Source organism: Penicillium verhagenii, assembly GCF_028828195.1.
Source record: "Penicillium verhagenii strain IBT 33310 chromosome Unknown utg000002l_segment0_segment0, whole genome shotgun sequence".
NCBI classification, from domain to species: Eukaryota; Fungi; Ascomycota; class Eurotiomycetes; order Eurotiales; family Aspergillaceae; genus Penicillium; species Penicillium verhagenii.
The window spans coordinates 3,349,621-3,370,109 of record NW_026643166.1 but is presented as its reverse complement, the minus strand read 5'-3'; the positions used below and the strand labels follow the sequence as shown (position 1 = coordinate 3,370,109).

General features: G+C 47.2%; 5 protein-coding genes across 5 annotated transcripts; 4 read left to right on the top strand and 1 right to left on the bottom strand.

Annotated features, from left to right (window-relative positions):
• Positions 1 to 145: 145 nt before the first annotated feature.
• N7466_001231 (cell division control 45 family protein) lies at positions 146 to 2,766 on the top strand (the record flags this gene model as incomplete). Its single annotated transcript, XM_057160629.1, has 2 exons — positions 146 to 913; positions 973 to 2,766. The coding sequence occupies 2 exons, from the start codon at positions 146 to 148 to the stop codon at positions 2,764 to 2,766; spliced, it is 2,562 nt and encodes an 853-aa protein (XP_057026877.1).
• A 470-nt stretch (positions 2,767 to 3,236) lies between these two features.
• Positions 3,237 to 4,878, top strand: N7466_001230 (uncharacterized protein; the record flags this gene model as incomplete). The annotated part of the gene is made up of 3 exons (XM_057160628.1): positions 3,237 to 4,017; positions 4,094 to 4,557; positions 4,678 to 4,878. The coding sequence occupies 3 exons, from the start codon at positions 3,237 to 3,239 to the stop codon at positions 4,876 to 4,878; spliced, it is 1,446 nt and encodes a 481-aa protein (XP_057026876.1).
• A 394-nt stretch (positions 4,879 to 5,272) lies between these two features.
• N7466_001229 (putative JmjC domain protein) lies at positions 5,273 to 6,928 on the bottom strand (the record flags this gene model as incomplete). The annotated part of the gene is made up of 1 exon (XM_057160627.1): positions 5,273 to 6,928. The coding sequence occupies one exon, from the start codon at positions 6,926 to 6,928 to the stop codon at positions 5,273 to 5,275; it is 1,656 nt and encodes a 551-aa protein (XP_057026875.1).
• Positions 6,929 to 14,089: 7,161 nt separating this feature from the next.
• N7466_001228 (uncharacterized protein) lies at positions 14,090 to 14,439 on the top strand (the record flags this gene model as incomplete). The annotated part of the gene is made up of 2 exons (XM_057160626.1): positions 14,090 to 14,111; positions 14,264 to 14,439. 2 exons carry the CDS (start codon positions 14,090 to 14,092, stop codon positions 14,437 to 14,439), a joined length of 198 nt encoding a protein of 65 aa, XP_057026874.1.
• Positions 14,440 to 17,565: 3,126 nt separating this feature from the next.
• On the top strand, positions 17,566 to 19,619 carry N7466_001227 (MFS transporter; the record flags this gene model as incomplete). The annotated part of the gene is made up of 3 exons (XM_057160625.1): positions 17,566 to 17,662; positions 17,837 to 18,716; positions 18,830 to 19,619. 3 exons carry the CDS (start codon positions 17,566 to 17,568, stop codon positions 19,617 to 19,619), a joined length of 1,767 nt encoding a protein of 588 aa, XP_057026873.1.
• Between the last annotated feature and the right edge of the window lie 870 nt (positions 19,620 to 20,489).

Here is a 20,489-nt window from a genome sequence, read left to right as displayed (position 1 = left end):
ACTACAGGATTCAACACCGCAATCAACCTCACGATAATTCCTCCCAACATCACTGTGTGCTTTTTGCTTTGCTCTCGTCTACGCTGCTTATTATTCTTAATTCTTCATGCTCCCATTCATCTCCCACCCTCCTCCTTAGTTGGTCATGTATCTACCGCGCCAACTCATCTCCCAGCTATACCTCCAACTCCTCCGATCTCACACCCCGCAATCGCCGTCAGTCCTGATTCTTGTGGCACTCGAACCCGATGCCCTATGTGCCTGTCGCATTTTTTCTGCGCTATTAAAACGCGACTTTATTCCTCATACAATCCAACCCATCGGCGGCTATGGTGACCTTGCGCGCGCAGGGCAGGACCTCATCCAGCCGATGCAGACTACCAATGGTGGCAGCGGAGGTGTGGTGGTGTGTCTAGGTGTGGGAGGGCTTGTCGATCTGGCGGAAATCCTAGCCTTGAACAACCCGGAGGATGAGGCGGATGATATGGGAGGCGTCGACATCTGGGTCTTCGACGCGCGCCGACCATGGAATCTGGGCAATGTATTTGGCGGCCAGGCCGGAATGAGCTCAAGTACAGCGGATATTGACCTAATTGCACGAAGGCGCGGGCGCGGAGTCGATAAAGGGTGTATCACCCCTGCTTACGCGTCGAAAGATGGTGGGATTGTCGTGTTTGATGATGGCGATATTGAAGGAGATCTCAGCAATGAACGAGAGGCATACTACGCACTCCTTGACATGCCCGAAGTTGACGACGACGACGACGAAAGCGACGATGGATCAGCTGGTGAGGCCGATGATGACGAAACGCAACCTGGTTCCAAAAAGCGCAAGTCGTGGTCCGGCCGCGAGGATGAGGAAGAATCAGATGATGAGGATGGCCCTCCTCGGCAACGGAAACGCAGCAATTCGGTACGTCATGTCTTATTTTCACTTTGACGTTGGGGGCCAGAAACTTATCCATATTCTAGGGGTCTTCATTCATCACATCACCTACTCGAGGAAGGAGGAATGGGATCAACTCATCTAATTCATCACGATCTGTCACCCCTACAAGTGACTCCCCATCTCCAGATGAGCAGAAGCAGCCATCCGCACGATCATTAAAGCGACGCTTACTTCGGCTGAAGAAGAAGCACGAGGCAGTGCTGCAAAATTATTACGCGTCGGGTACTTCATATTCCGAGCCAATCTCCTCGTTGCTATACTCTCTAGCATCGGAGCTTGGTCGTGAAGACAATGATCTTCTCTGGCTTGCGATTATCGGTGTCTCTAGCTTAGAGCTCAGTGGCCGAACCATGACCGGCGTTGGAATTTCAAATACCTCAGACTCGGGAGGGTCTGCAGGCTGGGGCGGGCAACGTGGAGAACATATTCGTCAGATCCTGCGAGACGAAGTCCACCGTCTCAATCCCCCGGACCCCCTTGAGCGGGATATCAGGGGCGAAATCAATGGGGTCATTCCCACGACGGCCAGGTCGCCGACTGATACATCAATCCGTCTTTCCCCCGAGCCGCGTTTTCTGCTTGTTCGTCATTGGTCACTCTATGAGAGTATGCTTCACAGTCCTTACTTGGCCCCAAGGCTTCATGTCTGGACTGAGAATGGTCGCAAGCGATTGCATAAGCTATTTGCCAAGATGGGCATCAGTCTTACGCAGTGTCACCAATACTACACCCACATGGACATGGAACTGAAGCGAGTGCTTCGGGGGCGATTGCTCAAGTATGCACCTATGTATGGTTTGGACGGCCTGGTTCCCTCAGACCCCGCTAGCAACTCTGGCTCCCGTGAAGGCTGGGGCTTTGTTCGATGCTGGGGCTGGAAGGCCTGTCTTTCTGCCACAGATGTCGGTGTTATCCTAGGAGCTATGCTCGAAGTAGGTCCACACGAGACTTCCCCCTCCTGGGATGCACAGCGTCTTCCGCGAGCACAAGAGTTGACGGATGGTGCCGAGAATGCGGATACTCTCGGAGAGTTGGATTCAGCTAGCATTCTACCTCGTTTTTGGAGTGCATATGATGCAATCTCAATCACATCCGATTCCCCTACCCGTCTAATGGAGGCACTGCCCTTGGCTCAGCATCTTCACCGTGCGATCCTTCGCACCGGCACTTCACTACTCTCCAAACACCAAATTCGACATCTTCGAGCATTTCGTATTGCGGTCGTCAAGGATGGCCCCGATGTACAGCTTTTTACCAATCCGGGAGCTTTGACAAAATTGGCCCTCTGGGTCGCGGAAGCCATTCGGGTGCAAGAACGCGAAAAGGGTGACTCTGTGAAAATCGGACGTAAGCGAGCTGCGGGTACTCCTCTGGTGCTTGCTGGTCTTGATGAAGCCCGCGATCTCTATGTCGTGGTAGGCACCGGTGGTGGTGGTGGCGTGATCGACTTTGCTGCTATTTCAAAACGTCAAGAAGAGCGACGCAAAAAGAAGGAGGCCAAAGACAAGAAAGACAAGGAACGAGCTGAAAATCGAGCCAGGCGCGCGGCAGAGCGTGCACAGCGAGAAGACGAGGACGCTGAAGAATCAGAAGAGGAATCGTCCTCTGAATCCGAATCCGAATCTGAAGATGAGGAAGACCCACGTGGCAAAAAACACTTTCTTCGCAATCGATTCGGTATCGCATTCCAGGAAGTGGTCCAGGAGACCAGTGCGCGTGTCCGCATTGACAGCTTCGAGCACTGTGTGGTTGAGGTAGCCAAGGACGACCTGAGCGGTTTCTTGGAGGCTTTGAGCTTCCGAAGTGTGGTGGGCTAAAGAATTTTGTCCGAAAAACACACACATTCATTACATTCACGCTGTCTACGACCTACCATCTTGCACAATTTACGCACTTTTTGAGTTATTGGGGGGCTAAGGACTCGGGTTTGAGGCTGAGCTGGATTGAAGGGGACTACATGATCAATGAGCTGTTGCATTCACGTCCATTATCTTGCATTTCTGAGGTCTTCTGCGGACTTGGCGTTAGGAGGTGCTTTTGATTTTAATTACCGTCATATAGTATTTGGTAGCCTTCGATCTTCAAATGTTCAGCAATGGAATCTACTTTTCAAAGCAATCGGCCTTCTCTCCGACTTGATATCCCCGCATCCCCGCACCGAAACACCCCATTGCGCCACGATTCCCGGAACCCCAACCTACAATATTCTTTATAGACCACCCTTATTTCTCAATTGATCCCAAAATTTAATGATTACCCCATCTCCTTCCTCTATATATCCGACGTCATGTCGCAGCCGCAACAGTATCCCCTTCTATCCCGCGAAAGTACTCTCGCCCAGCTCCCCGTCGAGTACCCTACCGACACCCAAGACCAAATCTCTCAAATCCTCTCAACCTCCACAATCAATCGCCTCGTGGTGCTAGATGACGACCCAACCGGCACACAAACCTGTCACGACATCAACGTCCTTGCCGTTTGGGACATCCCAACACTAACAGCAGAATTCCAAACCAACTCCCCTGGCTTCTTCATCCTAACCAACTCTCGCGCCCTCCCACCCAACGACGCCAAAACCCTCATCCAAACCATTTGTACGAACGTCTCTGCAGCAGCTCAATCAACGGGCAACAAAGTCGACATCGTCCTCCGTGGTGATAGCACCCTGCGCGGCCATTTCCCACTAGAAACGGACGTCGCACAGTCCGTCTTCGGGCCAGCAGATGCCCTGGTCCTAGCTCCATTCTTCTTTCAAGGCGGCCGATACACCATTGATGACGTCCATTATGTTGCAGAAGGCAGTCAGCTCGTGCCGGCGGGATCGACGCAGTTTGCGAAAGATGCTACATTCGGATACAAGAGTTCCAATCTACGTGACTATGTGCAGGAAAAAGCGCCCGCGCGTTTTTCAGTCGATCAATTGCACTCTGTGACCATCGACGAGATCCGTCGTGGAGGTCCCGAGGCCGTCTGTGAGAAATTGCTCGCATCACCTGTCGGCGGCGTGGTGATTGTGAATGCGGCCGCGGAGTCGGACATGCATGTCTTTGTCGCGGGTTTATTACTCGGTATGCTCTCAAACAGCCGAGAAAAAATTCATGCGGAAAAGAAAGAATAGAAAAGGCAGATACTAATTCGTTGCAGCCGAATCTAAAGGAAAACACTTCCTCTACCGCACTGGCGCAGCCTTCGTCTCAACAAGACTCGGCATCCGCTCCAAAGCCCCCATAACCGCGACAGACCTCCACCTTCCTTCGCCCCGACAAACTGGTGGACTAATCCTCGCAGGCTCCTACGTGCCGAAGACAACAGCTCAGCTCAAAGTACTGACAGACCGTCGCGGAAGCGCGGGGCAACTTGCAGTAATCGAAATCAAGGTTGAGGAGCTCATTTCTTCACCTGCAACGGCGGCGGAGACTGTATCGCGGATCGTGAAAGAAACAGAATCTTATTTGGGTGCTGGGATGGATACCCTTGTTATGACTAGTCGAAAACTCATCACTGGCAAAGATGAGCTTTCATCGTTGAGTATTGGGGCCGTTGTTGCCGAAGCGCTTGTCAATGTTTTGAGAAGGATTGAAGTGCGGCCCAGATATATTGTTGCAAAGGTATGTGTTTGCCTTGTGCCCTAACTGTTCAATTTTCATGTTTAACCTAAATCCATATGGGGTTTCAAAATTCTTTTTTTCATATCTATTATGATATATACACTCATACATCTATTCCAGGGTGGCATCACTTCTTCCGATGCTGCGACGAAAGGGCTGAATGTCAAACGGGCCTTGATTGTTGGCCAGGCCGCTCCCGGTGTGCCTCTTTGGAGATGTGATGAGAGTACATCTCGGCATCGGGGTGTGCCTTTCGTTGTGTTTCCTGGCAATGTGGGTGGGGAGACAGCACTTTGTGACTTAGTCGAGGGATGGAGCTAGGGTATGAAAATATTAATTGAAATGCACTGCATGTGCCAGACTAGTGGTTTTATTGAGCTGGAACTTGAATTGTTACGCCCTTGAGTACTTACTATGTACATGTATACATACACATGTGCATGTATATGTATGATCAATTGATCAATCAATTTCTTAAGCACTGGAGTGCTATTTCATTCAAATGTTCAGTGTTGCACAATGTGTTGACCTCAGTTTGAATTTCACCAGTCCGGATATACTACATACATACTCAATTTAAACAGGGAATTTCTAATCTTTGACCTGTGCATGGAACATTGAATGGAGCTCCAGAATTTATGTAGATATCTGGATTGATTAATTGCAATTGAAACACATTGCTTAAATATCACGCTTGATGATATAAACAGAAGCATTATTCCCACCAGAAGCTGGCACTAATACCGGCTTGAAGCGAACGAACATAGTGCCACCATCCAACCGGAATGTATAAAGAATCACCCGGATGCAGTATAGTCTCAATATACTCAGCGTCCTGGAAGCCTGGCCAAAGTTCCTCCCATTGTTCGGCCTCAGCTGGGGAAAGTTCAATAGCCGCGATATCGACCTCGGATGTGTTGGACATATCGATAAGTTTTCGAGTGGGCGTTGACCCTGGGGGCGCACCCTTCTCGATCGACTCAACCCATTCTGAGCCACGGGGATGGATCCGCGAGGCGGGGGTGTGCGGAGAGTAGAGCCGGACGTATTTAATGCCGACGACTTGGACAAGGATGTTGTGGTACGGATCATGGTGAAGCGGGGAAATGGTGTACGCGGGACCGATCCAGAGGTTAATGATTGGATCAGGAGCTAGGTCGAACTCCGAGCTAATTTCAGAGTCATCAGCCGTCACCTCATTGGGCATCACTGCATTATCCAGCGGTGATGGCTCCCGTTGCGCAGAAGTTTCTAGATTTGATAGGTGCCGCTCTGCCTCTGCTTCGGCTTTCTTGGTGTCTTCTTCATTTTTCTTTCGTTGCTTGGCCACATACACTGGAGTCTCGGGTTCTGGGGCTGGTGGGTCAATGTGGCACCAGTCTGGGATGGCGATGTCATTTCTGAGATCAGGAATCTGTCGAAAAAGATCATACTGGGCCAGATAGCCCGTCTCCCCTGAAACTTCCTCGGGGACTTCGTTGTCCATGAATGGCACGTTTGGTTTTTCGGAATTCCAGAGATATTTTCCAGCAAATTCTCGAAATTTCATTATCTTTTGGCCCCATTCTTCATCTGTGTATGAGCGACCCACTTCCACAGGGACGTATCGTTCGCCGTTGAATGTACGATGCTCCCAATATTTACGCGAAGTCCATGGCCGACTCACAATAGCAGGCCAGCCATTAACAAGCCCGGTTATGACAACGGGGGTACGATTGTTGGTAATATGGAGCTGCGAGGTTTCAAAATCAGGTTCATGCAGTCGCCGAACAGGATATTTCAGGCTAGGTTTAGGAAGCGAGGTAGGAGGGAACATGGCTTCAAGATCCTTTGGTTGAGACTGCGACTCCCATTTCACGCCAGAACACAAGGTTTCGAGATGGTATAGCTCAGAGAGGATGTTCCTTATGAGATCCTCACGGAATAATCCACCCGTCATGATCAACGTTGTATCAAGGATGCGGATGACTGCCTCACACCACTTATTTTCACACCCTAGTACCGAGGGACGTGTCAGCTTGCATTCTATCGTTTCTTTGACATGACTGGTGAGTTGCCCTATGTTGATTTTTGTGTGTACAGCATAGGGGTCCAGCACCGGGTTCTCGTCGGTCCTTTCTGGAAGTAGATGACAGTTAGGAATGATGATGAGGCATGCTTTCAAAATAGACGCATCGGTGTGTAGCCTGAGCCAGCATTTGTCAACATTGTGAAATGGGAATATGTGCATTCTCTCGTCAGCAAGAGCAAGGGCCCTATCGGGATCTTCAGAGAGAAGGGCCCGTTGATCACCACATCCAAGGATTGGGTCATGTAGGTCTGGGTTCTCAATGGCGGAGAGGGCCTCCCAGATGGCTCTAGTAAGAGCCATAACTAAGATGCATATGACGATAGGTCGGGCTATCAGGAAAATCGGGATCTCGCCGATGAAGTGATTTTGGACATGTCGGATGCTTTAAATTCATGAAAGCTCAATTCGAATAAGATGTGGGAAGAGAAGTCGCGATTCGCGAAATCAGGTGAGCCTTATCGATAAGCGATAAGCGATAAGCGATCTGAAGTAAACATACGTCATCACCCTTCAAACTGGCAGTGGTAGGTAATACACTAGTAGTATTTACTATATGCTGAGTAGCCATAAGTCTCTCAGTCAAGGATGTGAAGGGGGGTGTTTCGAGATTTAGCACCCGGGCCTGAATGGGTCATTGCGCCAGATTCTCAGCTGCAGGTGCTCAATCGAGAGGGCAGACATGCAAACATTGAGTACTGGTAATATGTAAATCCCCCGAGTAAGTCCAGCCACTGTCACAACATGGAGGTCCCCCAATTTGAAACCAATTTCCATGGATTTAATGTTCAAATGTTCAAATTTCAGTGAGTACAGACTCAAACCTACCCATACCTACCTAGGTAAACAGCCTTGGAAAGAAGTCCAAAATATTTCTCTCCCATATTAAGATATGCTCCAGGTAGTGGCATATTTTCATATGGCCTCAACATCCTGCCCCTTGGCAGCAACCACATCCCTGCACGTAGCCGACGTGGCTTAGAGATCGACCTGTCGAACATCCAGCCAACCAATAACACATTCCGGACTACATAGCCAATCCACCTATCCAACGCTTATGCACAGATCGTCGTTGGCGCAAACATCATACCACTAGCTCGGCAGGGGCGACTCGATGCACCCTCCCTTCTAATCTCGTGTAGGATTGGCTACCTTACACCAGAGCTCGAAATCTCTATTTGACAAATTGAATACCCATTACCTCACGAGGCTGGAGTGAGGCTCGCAAATCGAGTTGTACATTCGACTGGTGTATCTAGGTATGTCAGGTGTACGCACATCAGCGAAAGACATCTGGAAGAAAAAGCAAAGGAAGACTCATGCATTCATGTTCTATAGTTCAACAAATAGGCTTTTCATGGTCGGCACATCGCATCAGAGAAAGTCAATTCTCGAACTGAATTGAACCGAACCAGGTTTATTGCTTTGAGGCGATGGAGCGATGCTTTGTGGCTCCCGATTGGAAATTGTACTTTTGCAAATTTTGCACTCAGCTTCAATGTGCCCCTGATTGATCCAGTTGACGGTCTGGTCAGCTCGGCTGACCCAAGCCTTGTGCTACTGGGTGAGCTCATACTTACATATACTCTGTACATTTTCAAGCAAGATGTCTTAGGATGGGATGAGCCAGAACATTGCAAAGTTTAGATCCCTGTTAGTGCAATACAGCGAGCCGAATCTCCTCGACAAGGCACCTGGCCGGTTGCGGCAATGAACTTCGAAGCTCATAGAATTGAAGTGATCGGTCAAGCTGCGGCGACTTTGGACAGGCCTGGCCGGCACAATGGGTTTCTTAACATATGAACAAAGTACCTTGTGGGTATATTATGTACGTACCCACCACTCAAAAGCCGTTCGACCATTGTTCGTGGCGAAAAGCATGAACCAACCAAGCCAAGATCGATGTATCCGGTTGGTCGAACCAGTGATTCTCAACAGGAATCAGCCCAAAAAAAAGTCAGTCTTGGGACTCGCGCTAATGCGACGGGTAGAACGCACAGATGTGTCGAGATCGGTGTTTGATGCGACATGCATATATGTAGTGCCGAATTCAGGAATCGAAACCTTGTTAATATGGTATGCAGCAGGGACTGGGGTAAGGAGAATTGAATGTATCAGGAATCTGTTGATTTGTAATTTTTTTTCCAGCGAGGCAAGGTCACCGAAACAGGTGCAACCCCCAACCACCAAATGTCCCATTTTCTGCCGTGATTGGTTTGAGATCCTGGATCCTTGCTAATTTGGTCACCGTTCACGTCCTGTTATCGGACGGCTGTCACATCTGTGGCGCGTAGGCCCCAAAGTTGATCACACAGCGCGATGATCTGATCATTCCAGGACAAAAGTACGTGAAATGGATCCTTGGTAGCTAGTAGTTAGTCTTGTAATCTGTACTTGTGTCAAGTCTAGATCCCAGCACTTTTCATATGCACTAATTGAGCTTTTTGTGCATTAAGTACTGGTGATTTGAACATTTGAAGATGAATTTGATGTCATTTCGACCCACGCAAGTCATTGATAATATGGATTTTCAATGAGGTGTGTATACATCCCGTAGAGCCTAGACCACTTCCAGGGCCGCGAGAACGGATACAATGCAACATTCAATGTTTGAACATTGAAAGATCCGCGATCGATGGAGAGAATCTCAAATAAGGGCTATGTATGGAACATTGAACATTTGAAGGTTATATTCGATCCTTGATGGAATATTTATCAATACTATACACGCTGGTTAGGACAAACAATCGCGATCGTGGAGCAAATCGATTCAATCGCTGGATTGATAGCTCAACCTTCAATGTTGCAGGCCGACTATCAAACACATGTACCCTGCACAAGAGCTAGGCATTCCCATATGACTACAAGGTACCTACTTCTTTCATGTTGAATCCTCTAGTGTATGGATTGGAAAATCGAGTTAGTACATTCATCATGGATCCAACATAAATAAGTTATACATCCAAGCTGAGGTACTAATTCACCCCGGGGGAGCCGAAAAAAAAGTTCCAAAGTTATCGGAAGGTGCACGGAGTAGCACAAATGTGCTCCGTATCCAACCCCACTGCAGGGGCAATATGATACATCATACGAGCCAAATTTGGCCCTCCCGCACGGAAAGACCAGGAGAAAGGAAAATGAAAAAGAAAAGTGGAAAAAGAAAGTACGAGAAGCCAAAGTACGTGTCAACTCCCGGGAAGACAAAGTACAGGATCCGCGATAGGCGGCAGAGGTATCCACCAAGATACCGAACCCCTGAGATGTAGGAAAGCCAAAAGTCAAGCCCAAGATCAGGTCCTGACTAGTGCAAGGACATACGTACAATATGGAGTACGGAGCATGTACCGACCATATGCCAAGTGGGGAAGGAAAATTTCAAAGAAAGAAAAAAAGGGCCGGCGCAAATCCTGGAATCTCCAGTGGCAAACACAAGGCGCAAGGGTGTGGATCTCGATTGTACACAAAGAGCGAAGGACAAAAGGACGCTCACATGACCAAAAAGCAAATCAATAGCGCGAAAATCATACATGTAGCAAGGGGAATGATTTCCGCCGCCACAGAAGTGGCAGTTTTTTCTTACCCATCACCGCGGCACCGGATCCTGCATTCCGATGGGGCTTGCGTCGCCACTGGTGGAACGAAGGACTGGATTGCGAGCGAAGGGATCATTCCTGTTGGTTCGGGGGAGATGTGACCAAGAAACCGGGTGAAACGACTTGGACGAGAAAAGGAAAAGCGTATCGGTACGACGAACGGATTACATTTGGTCATAGTGGAGCTTTGGGGGGGGGGGATTGACGTCCTTGGTTCCATGGCTTCTCAATGGGGGGTTTCCCGTTTTTCCCCTGGCGGCTCTGGAGGGGCAAAACAGAAAAGAAAAAAAGGAAAGAAAAAACTGGGGCCCATCAACCAGTTTGGACCGAACGAGTGTTGAGGGCGATCTGAATCGGTGATTGGTGCGCGGATGTATAGATCGATCCCCCGGACCAAGTGAAAAAAGAAAAAATACCTGGGTACTTCGTACTCCATACTGTTTGTATGGTTTCCACTTTTAACCATGGAAGCATTCTGTACTCCGTACTGTATACACTTGTGAGCTTGTACTTTGTAGCACCGCGTGCATGTACTTTGGTCAATCTGAAAAGTACCTGTCAGCAAACATAGTCGCAGTGGACCTCTCAAATCATCAATTACCGATCTAGACTCTTCGCTTGAGTTCGGTAAAGCGTGGCTGATATCCGGTACATCAACCTGTCAATGATCCACCATCGCGCGGGGGTCAAGACCAGCTAAGCTCAGCTGGGAAAGTAAGACCACCGATCTGGATCGCGCCTTTCTCCCCGCACAGTGTACACATTGACCCGTACTCAGCTTGCGGAAAAGAAGCAAAGAAGCTTAGAATCATCTAGATCTTGAATCATGTCCACCTGAATTGACCTCCATCGCACAGAACTTTGGAGCGATAAACTTCGGTCTCGATCGATCGGGAAGCACGGGAAGTTACGTGTAGCCCAAAGAACACATCGCGTACTTTTTGATGATTGAATTAGTCTGAATCTAGACTTGCAGTGAAAAGTCTAGACTGGTGCGGTAAGTCAACTTTGTGTATTTGAAGCTGCATGCTCCCGGATCGGGATTTTCTCGATCGCCTGAAAACCAAGGAGTCCAGACCTCGTGATCTTCGTGACCTAATATTGAACAAGGTCACTTGATTAGGCAGCTTTCAGTATCTCACTTTTGACTCGCTTTCCTGATATGCATGAGCCCTTGTTCAATGTGAATTGCAATTCCCCCATTGAATCCCTTGTCTTGCTTTGTCCCAACGAATTTAAAAATAGTGTTGGAATGTGAGGAACTTTTCTGTTTGTTTGTTATTTTCTTTTCTGGTGCAGTGAAAGTTGATACATCACAATTGACTATTTTGGTTTCACTTTTTGGCTTTCTCCAAGGGCCAAAATCCAAAATGTATAGAGGGGCCGGGAAAAAAAAGTAAGTCTGAGCGCCACCTCGAAAGTACCTTCCGAAATTCCCCCCCAAAAAAAGCACGATTTCCAGAACGCGCCTTACATTCTGATAGAGCGTCAATGCCCTGTCGCTTATCTTGTATACCCCCATTGTCGGGTCTCTCGGCCCCCAATATCATAGCTGTCAGATACCCGACAACCTGGCTCGACACCTGTCCTGGGTGTCGATCACAAGCCTCCATCTTGACGATCGAATACCGATCTAGACAGAACGCCATTGGTAATGACAGTCCGGGGCTATTCATAGGTCACGCAAAAGGTTTCCGGCTTTGATTGATCGCGAGCCGCGATGGTGGCGGTTCAACTATTTCCATGGTCGCTGCTGGAACCTGTCGCGGGCAAGGGTTGGGATGTTTGGACGATTGCAGGCTTGGCCTAATTCCCCCTTGCTAGTGCAATGTGCTGGGAACCTGGGAGGATGAGAGTCATTCTGCGTGCAAATGAGGGCAATATGAGGTAACCGTGAGAAAGGGGAATGAAGGGTACTCCTAGATCACAAAGAATGTAAATGTAAAATGTAGAAGGTCGGAAGAACAATTCCGGGGACACGATTGATGTGAAGCTAGGAGTATACCCGATTCGACAGACCCGAAAGTTTTTGGTGTCTTTGGTAAAGCTTCACCAAGGGGACGGGTCGGATGGCTCGGTAGAAACTGTATCTTCGTACTCAAGTTCAGGATATAGAAAAGGAGACTCGAAAAGAACCACAAATTCAAGGGCCCCTCGATGCTATTTTTGACCTAGGCCACGACATGCGTGTTGTAGTTGACCTGTACTCACCGTCTTTTGTGACTCCTCCTTGGGCAACAATAAATCGCTGAGGTCGGAATATCAATCTAGGCTACAGAGGCATTTCCAGTTCGATTCAAAATGATCGGCCGAAATGATCAGGGAGATCCTCCGGCTACCGGCGGTGCAGACGAAAATGAGAGCGAGCAAGAGTGAATGGATCTCATCGGCTGTACTGAGGTGTAACAGGATTGGGGAGGGGAATGGATAGCCTCGGGGAGCAAGCCCTCGAAAGGAACGTGTCGCCTATGCTAAAGGGGGCCCAAATGTATTCCGTGTACACCACAAAAATAATCTTGGAACAAAGCATTCAAGGATCAAGCTGCAGCCAAGTTGTTCACCGCTGTCATTTTGCCTTTCCATCCATCGATCGCGAAGATGATCGGAGGTTTTGACAAAGGCCTTTCCTTAGCCTACTGCCCCAACCCCGGTCATGTTACCTTGCTGCAGGACGGGATCATGAAGCTCGTCTCTTTGGTATCGGGAGTCGGGCTCTGAGAGTCCGAAATGAATAAAGATCACAAAGACACCAAAAAGATAAAGGAGAAAAACATAAATAAAATTTCATACCGAGAATTTTGTTCTATTTTTCTACAAAAGACAAAGACATCAATTCAATCCGCAACCGCCCGTTGGGCCATCTTACTTTTTAGCCTTAAGCCTGTACTTCCGAACAGTCCGAATGGTAATTGAGGCAGACACGATATGGAGCCACTTGTCGCGTGATGCATGGCATGAAAGATACTTTGACTTTTAGACGAATGGAACTCTGGTCACCGCTCCCATCGTCATCACTTCTATGCCATCAATGGATGCTTTTAAGCCGAGTACGACGACGCATACTTCCATGCATTGCTTGCATAGAAGGATTTGTCAATAACCACTTTTGTCTTCCTGCCCGACAACGACGACCCCTGTACAGTCACAGCAAAGCTCTTTATCATACTTTTTTTGTTTTCTTTGATTGGCGTTGTCCACGGTAACCGTGACCTCAATCTAATGGATCTTCGAAGGAATATTTCCTCCATGGATCCTTGTTTGCTTCAAAGGAACTTGGGCCCCATCTGCAAGCTGTATGTACAGTAATGACTCGTGGCCGATCCTCCGACCTGCAGATTCAACCATTCACCTTCAATATCTTGAGCACACGGTGAGATCGGGATCTCCCCGATGTCTTCAACCCATTCAACCCTTTCCTTTGTTTGAGAGGCTCCCCTAGTTCATGCCTACTAGTAGGTAGTTGTCAAGTACGATGACGTTGTCTAGACCCATATTTATTTTTTTCCCTGAATTATTTTTATTTTTTATTTTTACATTTTTTTATGTTTAGATATTTCTTTTTTGGGTCTCTCCCTCTCTCACCGGCTTTTCTGGATGCCCCGCCTTTGGGCTCGCGTGGCCATGTCCACTTTCTGTCGTACATGGGTATCGTTCCTGTTACAAGTGTTACAATAATGGTCCCACTAACAGGAAAGTTTTCCAGCCCCTTGGGTCCCCGCTCCGTTGGCCCCTTCTGCTGGGTCGGCACTTTACCGACTTTTCGATAGGCTCGACGCATGAAGAACATCTAATCTGGATGACCGAGGTTCATATGCTTGTGACCTTCTATCAAAACATTGAATTTCAAGCTTGTCTCCTGTACATGTTTCCAATGGTGATACAAATCAAGCCAAGTAAGTAGGTAACATTCAAAAAGAACCTTAAGTGCTTGTAAGCAATATTTCAAAAATGGATATGATAGAGCCGGTATGATATAACGTCATTATATAGCAGTCACATAGAATCATCGAGTAAAAGATATGTAATTTACCTTGATACAAAATAGGGATCACCTTTGAATGGGTCGAAGCGATCGCCCCAGAGCGGGTCCCAAGCCAGAGTGTCGGTGAATTAGATGAACAAGCTCAGCTGATGGTTTTCTCGAAGTCCAAAAAAACCCCTCCATCGATACGGACTACCGGTATTATCGTTACTTCCAAAACTACTCCGTACTTGACATGATCATCCCGTTTATGAAAGGCAAAGATGGAAAAGGCCCACCAAAAGTTATGAACAAGGGAACCAAAATCAATAGTGCCCCCCTTTTTTAGAACATAACTTGTCAGGAACTGCACATTCCCCAAATTTCAGCTTTCTTTGGACCCGACGAATCACTCTGGAATACTTCCGGAATGGGGTTTAATGTGTCGGAGCTAAACTACATAGCACTGGCTGCGGAAATATCAGGCACGCTAACCGATCCAAGCCGGGTAATTTTCCCAAGGTTTCTTGTACTCCGTACTTTATGGAAGTGTTACCAATAGCACGGATTATGGACTCCTCAACGGGTGTCAGTACGGCACGTCAGATAATTAAGAGAGGGGGGAAAAAGAAAAAAGAAAGAAAAAGGAAAAAGGAAAAAGGAAAAAGGAAGAAGGAAAAAGGAAAAAGGAAAAAGGAAAAAAAAAACCTGGAGTCGATCTACTTAGACCATCGGGTCAAACCCGCAGTTAGTAACAACAGTACTCCGTACACCGCATCTCTGGGGAAATCCGGTTAGCAAGATTCAACATTTCCAACCTATATTGGTTCATAAAGTGGAAAAATGGACAATGTTTGTTACATCATGTTTCGTTTTCCAATTCCAGATTGACTTCGCGATCGAGCATTTTGAATCGAATCAAAGCGAGACGCGGTGTAGCCCCATTGTTTGTGATTGATTGTTTTAAGGCTTCGCAATGCAGGGAAAAAAAAAGAGGAACAAAGAAGATGGATCCACTAACCATTCCGTACTAAATTTTCCAAAGAAATCACTGGAGCAAGGTCGGGGAAGGCGATCCTTGAGTCCCGACAATCAGACTTCAGCTCATCTCCCGTCAAATCTTCTTTTTCCAAGGTTTTTCCACAACTATGTGGGAAAAGCGGCTGGGTACTTTTGCTCCTATTTCCGCGACAGATCTTTTTTTTAATTGAATTTTTAATCCGTAGGGATTCCTGTCATGCGAAGGTGACAGAAGAATGACGAACATTGAATTGACTTCTTGGCTATATACTTTCTATGACTATAGTTGAACTTGAACATGTAAAAAACTGGGCAGGATTTTTCATTCATTTATTTGAATTTTTTTTTTAATTCCTCTTTCAATGTTTTCAAATGTTCAATTAATTTCTGTATTCCGTGCCAAAGTTCGACCGGGTCCCCGGGGAGGCGCAGGCCGGCTACAGAAAGTGAGATCTATCATCTCACTAATTCGCACTAAAACCACAACTCCGGGAGTTTAAAGAAAAAATCTGGTAAGCCGATCATCCTTGCCTTACTGGAGAATCTTTCTTAGCGCCCTTTTGAGAAGACACTAAGGAATCGCCTCCTGCTGTTCCCCGGGGACTAAAGGACGGGACTAAAGGAGAGTGGACTCAAGTCAACAGATGTTGTATAGTTGGGTATTTATGATACGGCCTGGTAATTTAGGGTTGATTTGTAACCGTCTTTTGCTAACGTGAGTAGTTCCTTGTTTTTTTGTTTTTTTCCCCCCCATTGTCACTTTTCAATCTTGATAGTAATTTAATCTGTCTGGATCCGTTTGGTTTAGTCTCTTTAGCTGTTTAGACCTATAACCTATAGGAATTCAATATCCAACCCAGAATCCCTTCTTCGGAAGCGCTACTATTGGCCCTAAAGACAAGTTGAAAAGACAAAATCTATGACGATGACGCTTCCTAACTGGTTATCGACTCCACTCGATCTGTTTGGTTCCTTTTTTCTTTTTTCCTACCAATTTTCCCCTACATTATAATTTCATAATTTTCCCCCTTCCCTTGCCTCCGTTAAGGTATCTCTTCCGCCTTTCCGCTTCCCCTTTTTTAACCTTTCAGGCTCTAATTGTTTTTCTTTTTCTTTTCTTTTCTGCTTTAATTGAAATTTCAAATAAATAACCCTAACTGTCCATACGGAACAGATCACATATGACTGGCTAGATCCCCCCAGTCGGACGGTCCCGATCCGCCCTTCATGAAATACACAGGTAAAAATGGGATAGAATAATAGAATAATAGAATATTCACTGACCCACTTTGATGGGATCTTTGAAATTATCAAAAAGAAACCCCCATTTTCAGTTTGGGATTTTGAATATTTACATTTTAAGATTTTTGGGGGATTTTCCCTTTATTGGAACATGTTTGCTGCTGTCTGCACAGCTGTAACCGAAATTCCCGATGTTGGAACGGTTGACGTTTTTTTTTTAGTTTTTCTTTTTTTAAAAAAAAAAAAAATAATAATAAAATTTTTTTTTTTTTTCTTATTTGATTTCTAGTTTGGCGCCTGATCATATCTTCTATACAGATGGAGCTATCCACTGTCGACACCCGGGAGAATATAATATAATATCCCCTTTCCCCTCCACAGAATGAACCTCTCTTTCTTCTGTTCATCACAATTACTACTTCTCTCAAACTTAACCGGTTTCGAAAGATTCTTCATAGATCCCTTTCTCATTCTTGATAACCCGCCTTGTCCTCTCTTTCCAACCTCCGACTTACTCGTCGATCTTGGAAACCACAGATTTAAAGCAGCTCCCAATTCATTTTGTGAACTATACTACCTTACGCTTTGCAAATTTTTATTTTGCTTTGAAGGAACAAGAAATCAAGAACAAAACGACATCCCTGAGATCCGCTATCCTTGGTGCTTGAAGAAGAAAGAAAAACAACCTTGGAAACCTCCGAAGTCGCTCCTGTTTCCCTCTCGATATTGTGTCAAATCTCCCTTGCAGGTGTCTCAAGGATCTGAAAGATCTTCCATCTCGCCTTATCAAATTTTACGATTGAATTTCCCAAGGGGGTAGCAATGCTGAAGCCCTAAAACAACGACATCGCTCCTTGCTCCGAACAAATCAGCTGCGCACGCCAATTGCATTCTCTCCCTTTCAAACCCTGACGCATTAACCTGGGGTAACTAAAAGGGGGAATCAAAAGCACCGCCTGGTACTTTTTTCCCCTCCATTTCCGGATCGTTTGTTTTTTACTTCGAATCATCTGGACGCGGGGTCTTTTTTTTTTCCGTTCCTTCCGGTTTTCTACACGATCCCTACATTTACGGGACTTGGATTTTTATTCGATTATTTCTCGCCTATTTTCAACACCATCACAATGTTCCAACGGCCATCTTGTCTACAAGGCCGGCGCCAGCGCAATGGCTCCGGTGAAGATTGGTCTGCGTTTCCATCCAGACAATTATTCGTTTTAGGTAAGTGGTACTTTTGTCACGCGCGAACTATGTGGCTTGTCACTATCCATATGGATTCCAATCTATATCTGAAGATCGACCCCACGAGGAAAAAAAAATTGAATCTCCCAAAGACGATCAAAAAAGACCCTTGAAAATGCCCCGAAGAGGAATTAACCCGTCATGTCTCTGCAGCACTTGTCCGAATTTGTGAACCAATTGCGTTCATGTCGATTTTCCCGTACGTGTACCACATGGTGGAATCATTCCATGTGACCGACAACGACCAAAAGATAGCGCTTTACGCCGGCATGATAACATCGGCCTTCACTTTCGCGGAATTCTCAGCGGGCATGTTTTGGGGCCGTATGAGTGACCGCATCGGCCGCAAGCCCGTGCTCATCATGGGATTGATTGGCACAGCATTAAGCATGGTGGCATTCGGATTTGCGCCCAATCTCGCAACAGCAATGATTGCGCGCGCACTGGGCGGCCTGCTAAATGGCAACATCGGTGTTCTTCAAACCACTGTCGCGGAGATTGTGACGGTCAAAGAGCACCAGCCGCGGGCATATTCGATCATGCCCTTCATGTGGTGTCTGGGATCAATCATTGGCCCGGCTATGGGCGGTGCTTTGGCCCAACCCTGCGACAACTACCCGGGCCTGTTTCAGCGTAACACGCTCTTCGACCGCTTCCCGTTCCTGCTGCCCAACCTTGTCTGTATCGTCGTGCTGATTTGCGGCATCATTGTTGGTTTCCTGTTTTTGGAGGAGACACACCCGGAGATTAAGCACCGCCGGGACTACGGCCGTGAGTTGGGCCACCGTATCCTCAACCAATGCTGGCGCTCGCGTGTGCAGCTTCCTGACGATTCCGACATCGAGGAAGCAAAGTACTTTGTTTATGGGGATGTCCCGCCTGAGTATGAAAGTGCCGAATCATCGCCCTGCCTTCGCCCCGTGAGTGACGTGCGATCAACCGAGTGCGACCTGGAGGGTCAAAAGACCCCCGCACTGAAAGTGTTCACCCGACAAGTCATCCTCACCATCATCGCTTACGGCATTCTGGCATAGTGAGTTGTCACCCTGCGCCACATAGTGGATACTCCGAAGTTTTGCCTTTTTTTTCATCTCTCTATACTATGCATGTAATGCTGACCTTTGCTTTTCTTTTTCTTCCCTGCAGCCACAGTGTGTCATTTGATCAGTTGATGCCTGTATTCCTAAGCACCCCCAAATCGGACGACACCGCGGTCTTGCCGCTTCAATTTACCGGTGGTTTGGGCCTTCCGACTAAGACAATTGGATTCATGTTGGCCGTCCAGGGTGTCTATTCGATGATCGCCCAGCTCTGGTTATTCCCATTCGTCGTCAAGCAATTTGGAACCCTGCGCACCTTCCGCTTTGTCTTGTTGGCCTGGCCTATCATCTACCTGACCGTGCCATACCTCATCTTGCTTCCGGTTAAACTCCAGATGCCAGCCGTCTACGTTGCCCTCATCAGCAAGATCACCCTCCATGTCATCGCTTTCCCCGCAACTGCCATCCTGTTAGCCAATGCCGCCCCGACCTCCAAGGTCCTGGGCACCATCAACGGGGCGGCGGCTTCTACCGCAAGCTTAAGTCGAGCCTTTGGCCCAACCATCACTGGCCTGCTGCACTCCAAGGGTCTTGAGAGTGGATACTCCGTGTTGGCCTGGTGGGCCTGCGGACTGGTTTGCGCAATCGGAGCCATTCAGAGCTTCTGGATGGAAGAGTCTGCTGAGCCAGAGCTCTTCAAAACCAAGGAGCCTGAAATGAGTGAGGCGGAGTTGAAGCATGAGGTCATGTCGGAGTGCTCGATTGAGGAAGAGGAACAGCGATTGCTGTCCCTCCGCTCCAGCATTGACCAGGAATACGATGTCTCCAACCTCGATCTGAATGCTATTGATCTATCTATCCCCGACTCTGAGACAACTCATCTTCCCCGCTCATAAAAGAAGTCCACCTTCTTTATTTCTACTTTCTTTCCGCCAACCATTCATCTATTCAATTCTTGTCCTTCTGGCAAGGGCATTCCCCCTTTACAACATCTTTCCCATATCGGGAATCTTTTTTTTTTCACCTTCATCATTTTGATCTTAGCCACGATACCTGACCCATCCCTCATGACGTTTTGCTTTTTCTACTTTCGCTTGACACCTTGGGATACCGGCGCAACATAGAGTGGATGCATTGCACAAGATTAAAAAAGCATATACCTTGGGTTTCCGTTTTTGTTTCTCTCTCTTCCTCATACTCCCTCTTCATTTTTTTTCTGGCTTGTCTTTTTTTTTTCCTTTTTCTCTTGGGAGCATTTAACCGGTTGGTTATATTATGATGATACTCATGCATCTGGGGGGCGAAGGAGGGGCTTTCTGTGTTTTACGCTTGTCATTGCATTTTATCATTCCCCCTATTGAGGATCAGAATCCCTCACTCAGTTAAACGGACATCAGTCAATGAACGTCATGGATATGCCACTATACTCTACTACTACCTTGCGTGCTTTCCGTCTCCACTTGTGACATTGCCGAGGACTAAACCTCAAAGTAGTCTTCTCTTCCGTGTAAGCCAAGCAGATCCACTAAAGGCGCGTGGTATGAGCCCTGCAGATGTTTAATGCAAGTGGATCATGTCTATGTTACTGATCAGTTGGATCTCTTTTATAAAAGACTTTACTGACCCCAACTTTGGGCGTTATTTTTCCAACTCTTTTCTCAACCTTTTCCCAACATTGAAAGTTTTCCCCCAGACTCCATTGCTGTCAAATCTCATCATCCACCAATGACAGTTCACCTATCCCGGACTCCACTTAGCCAGCTGTC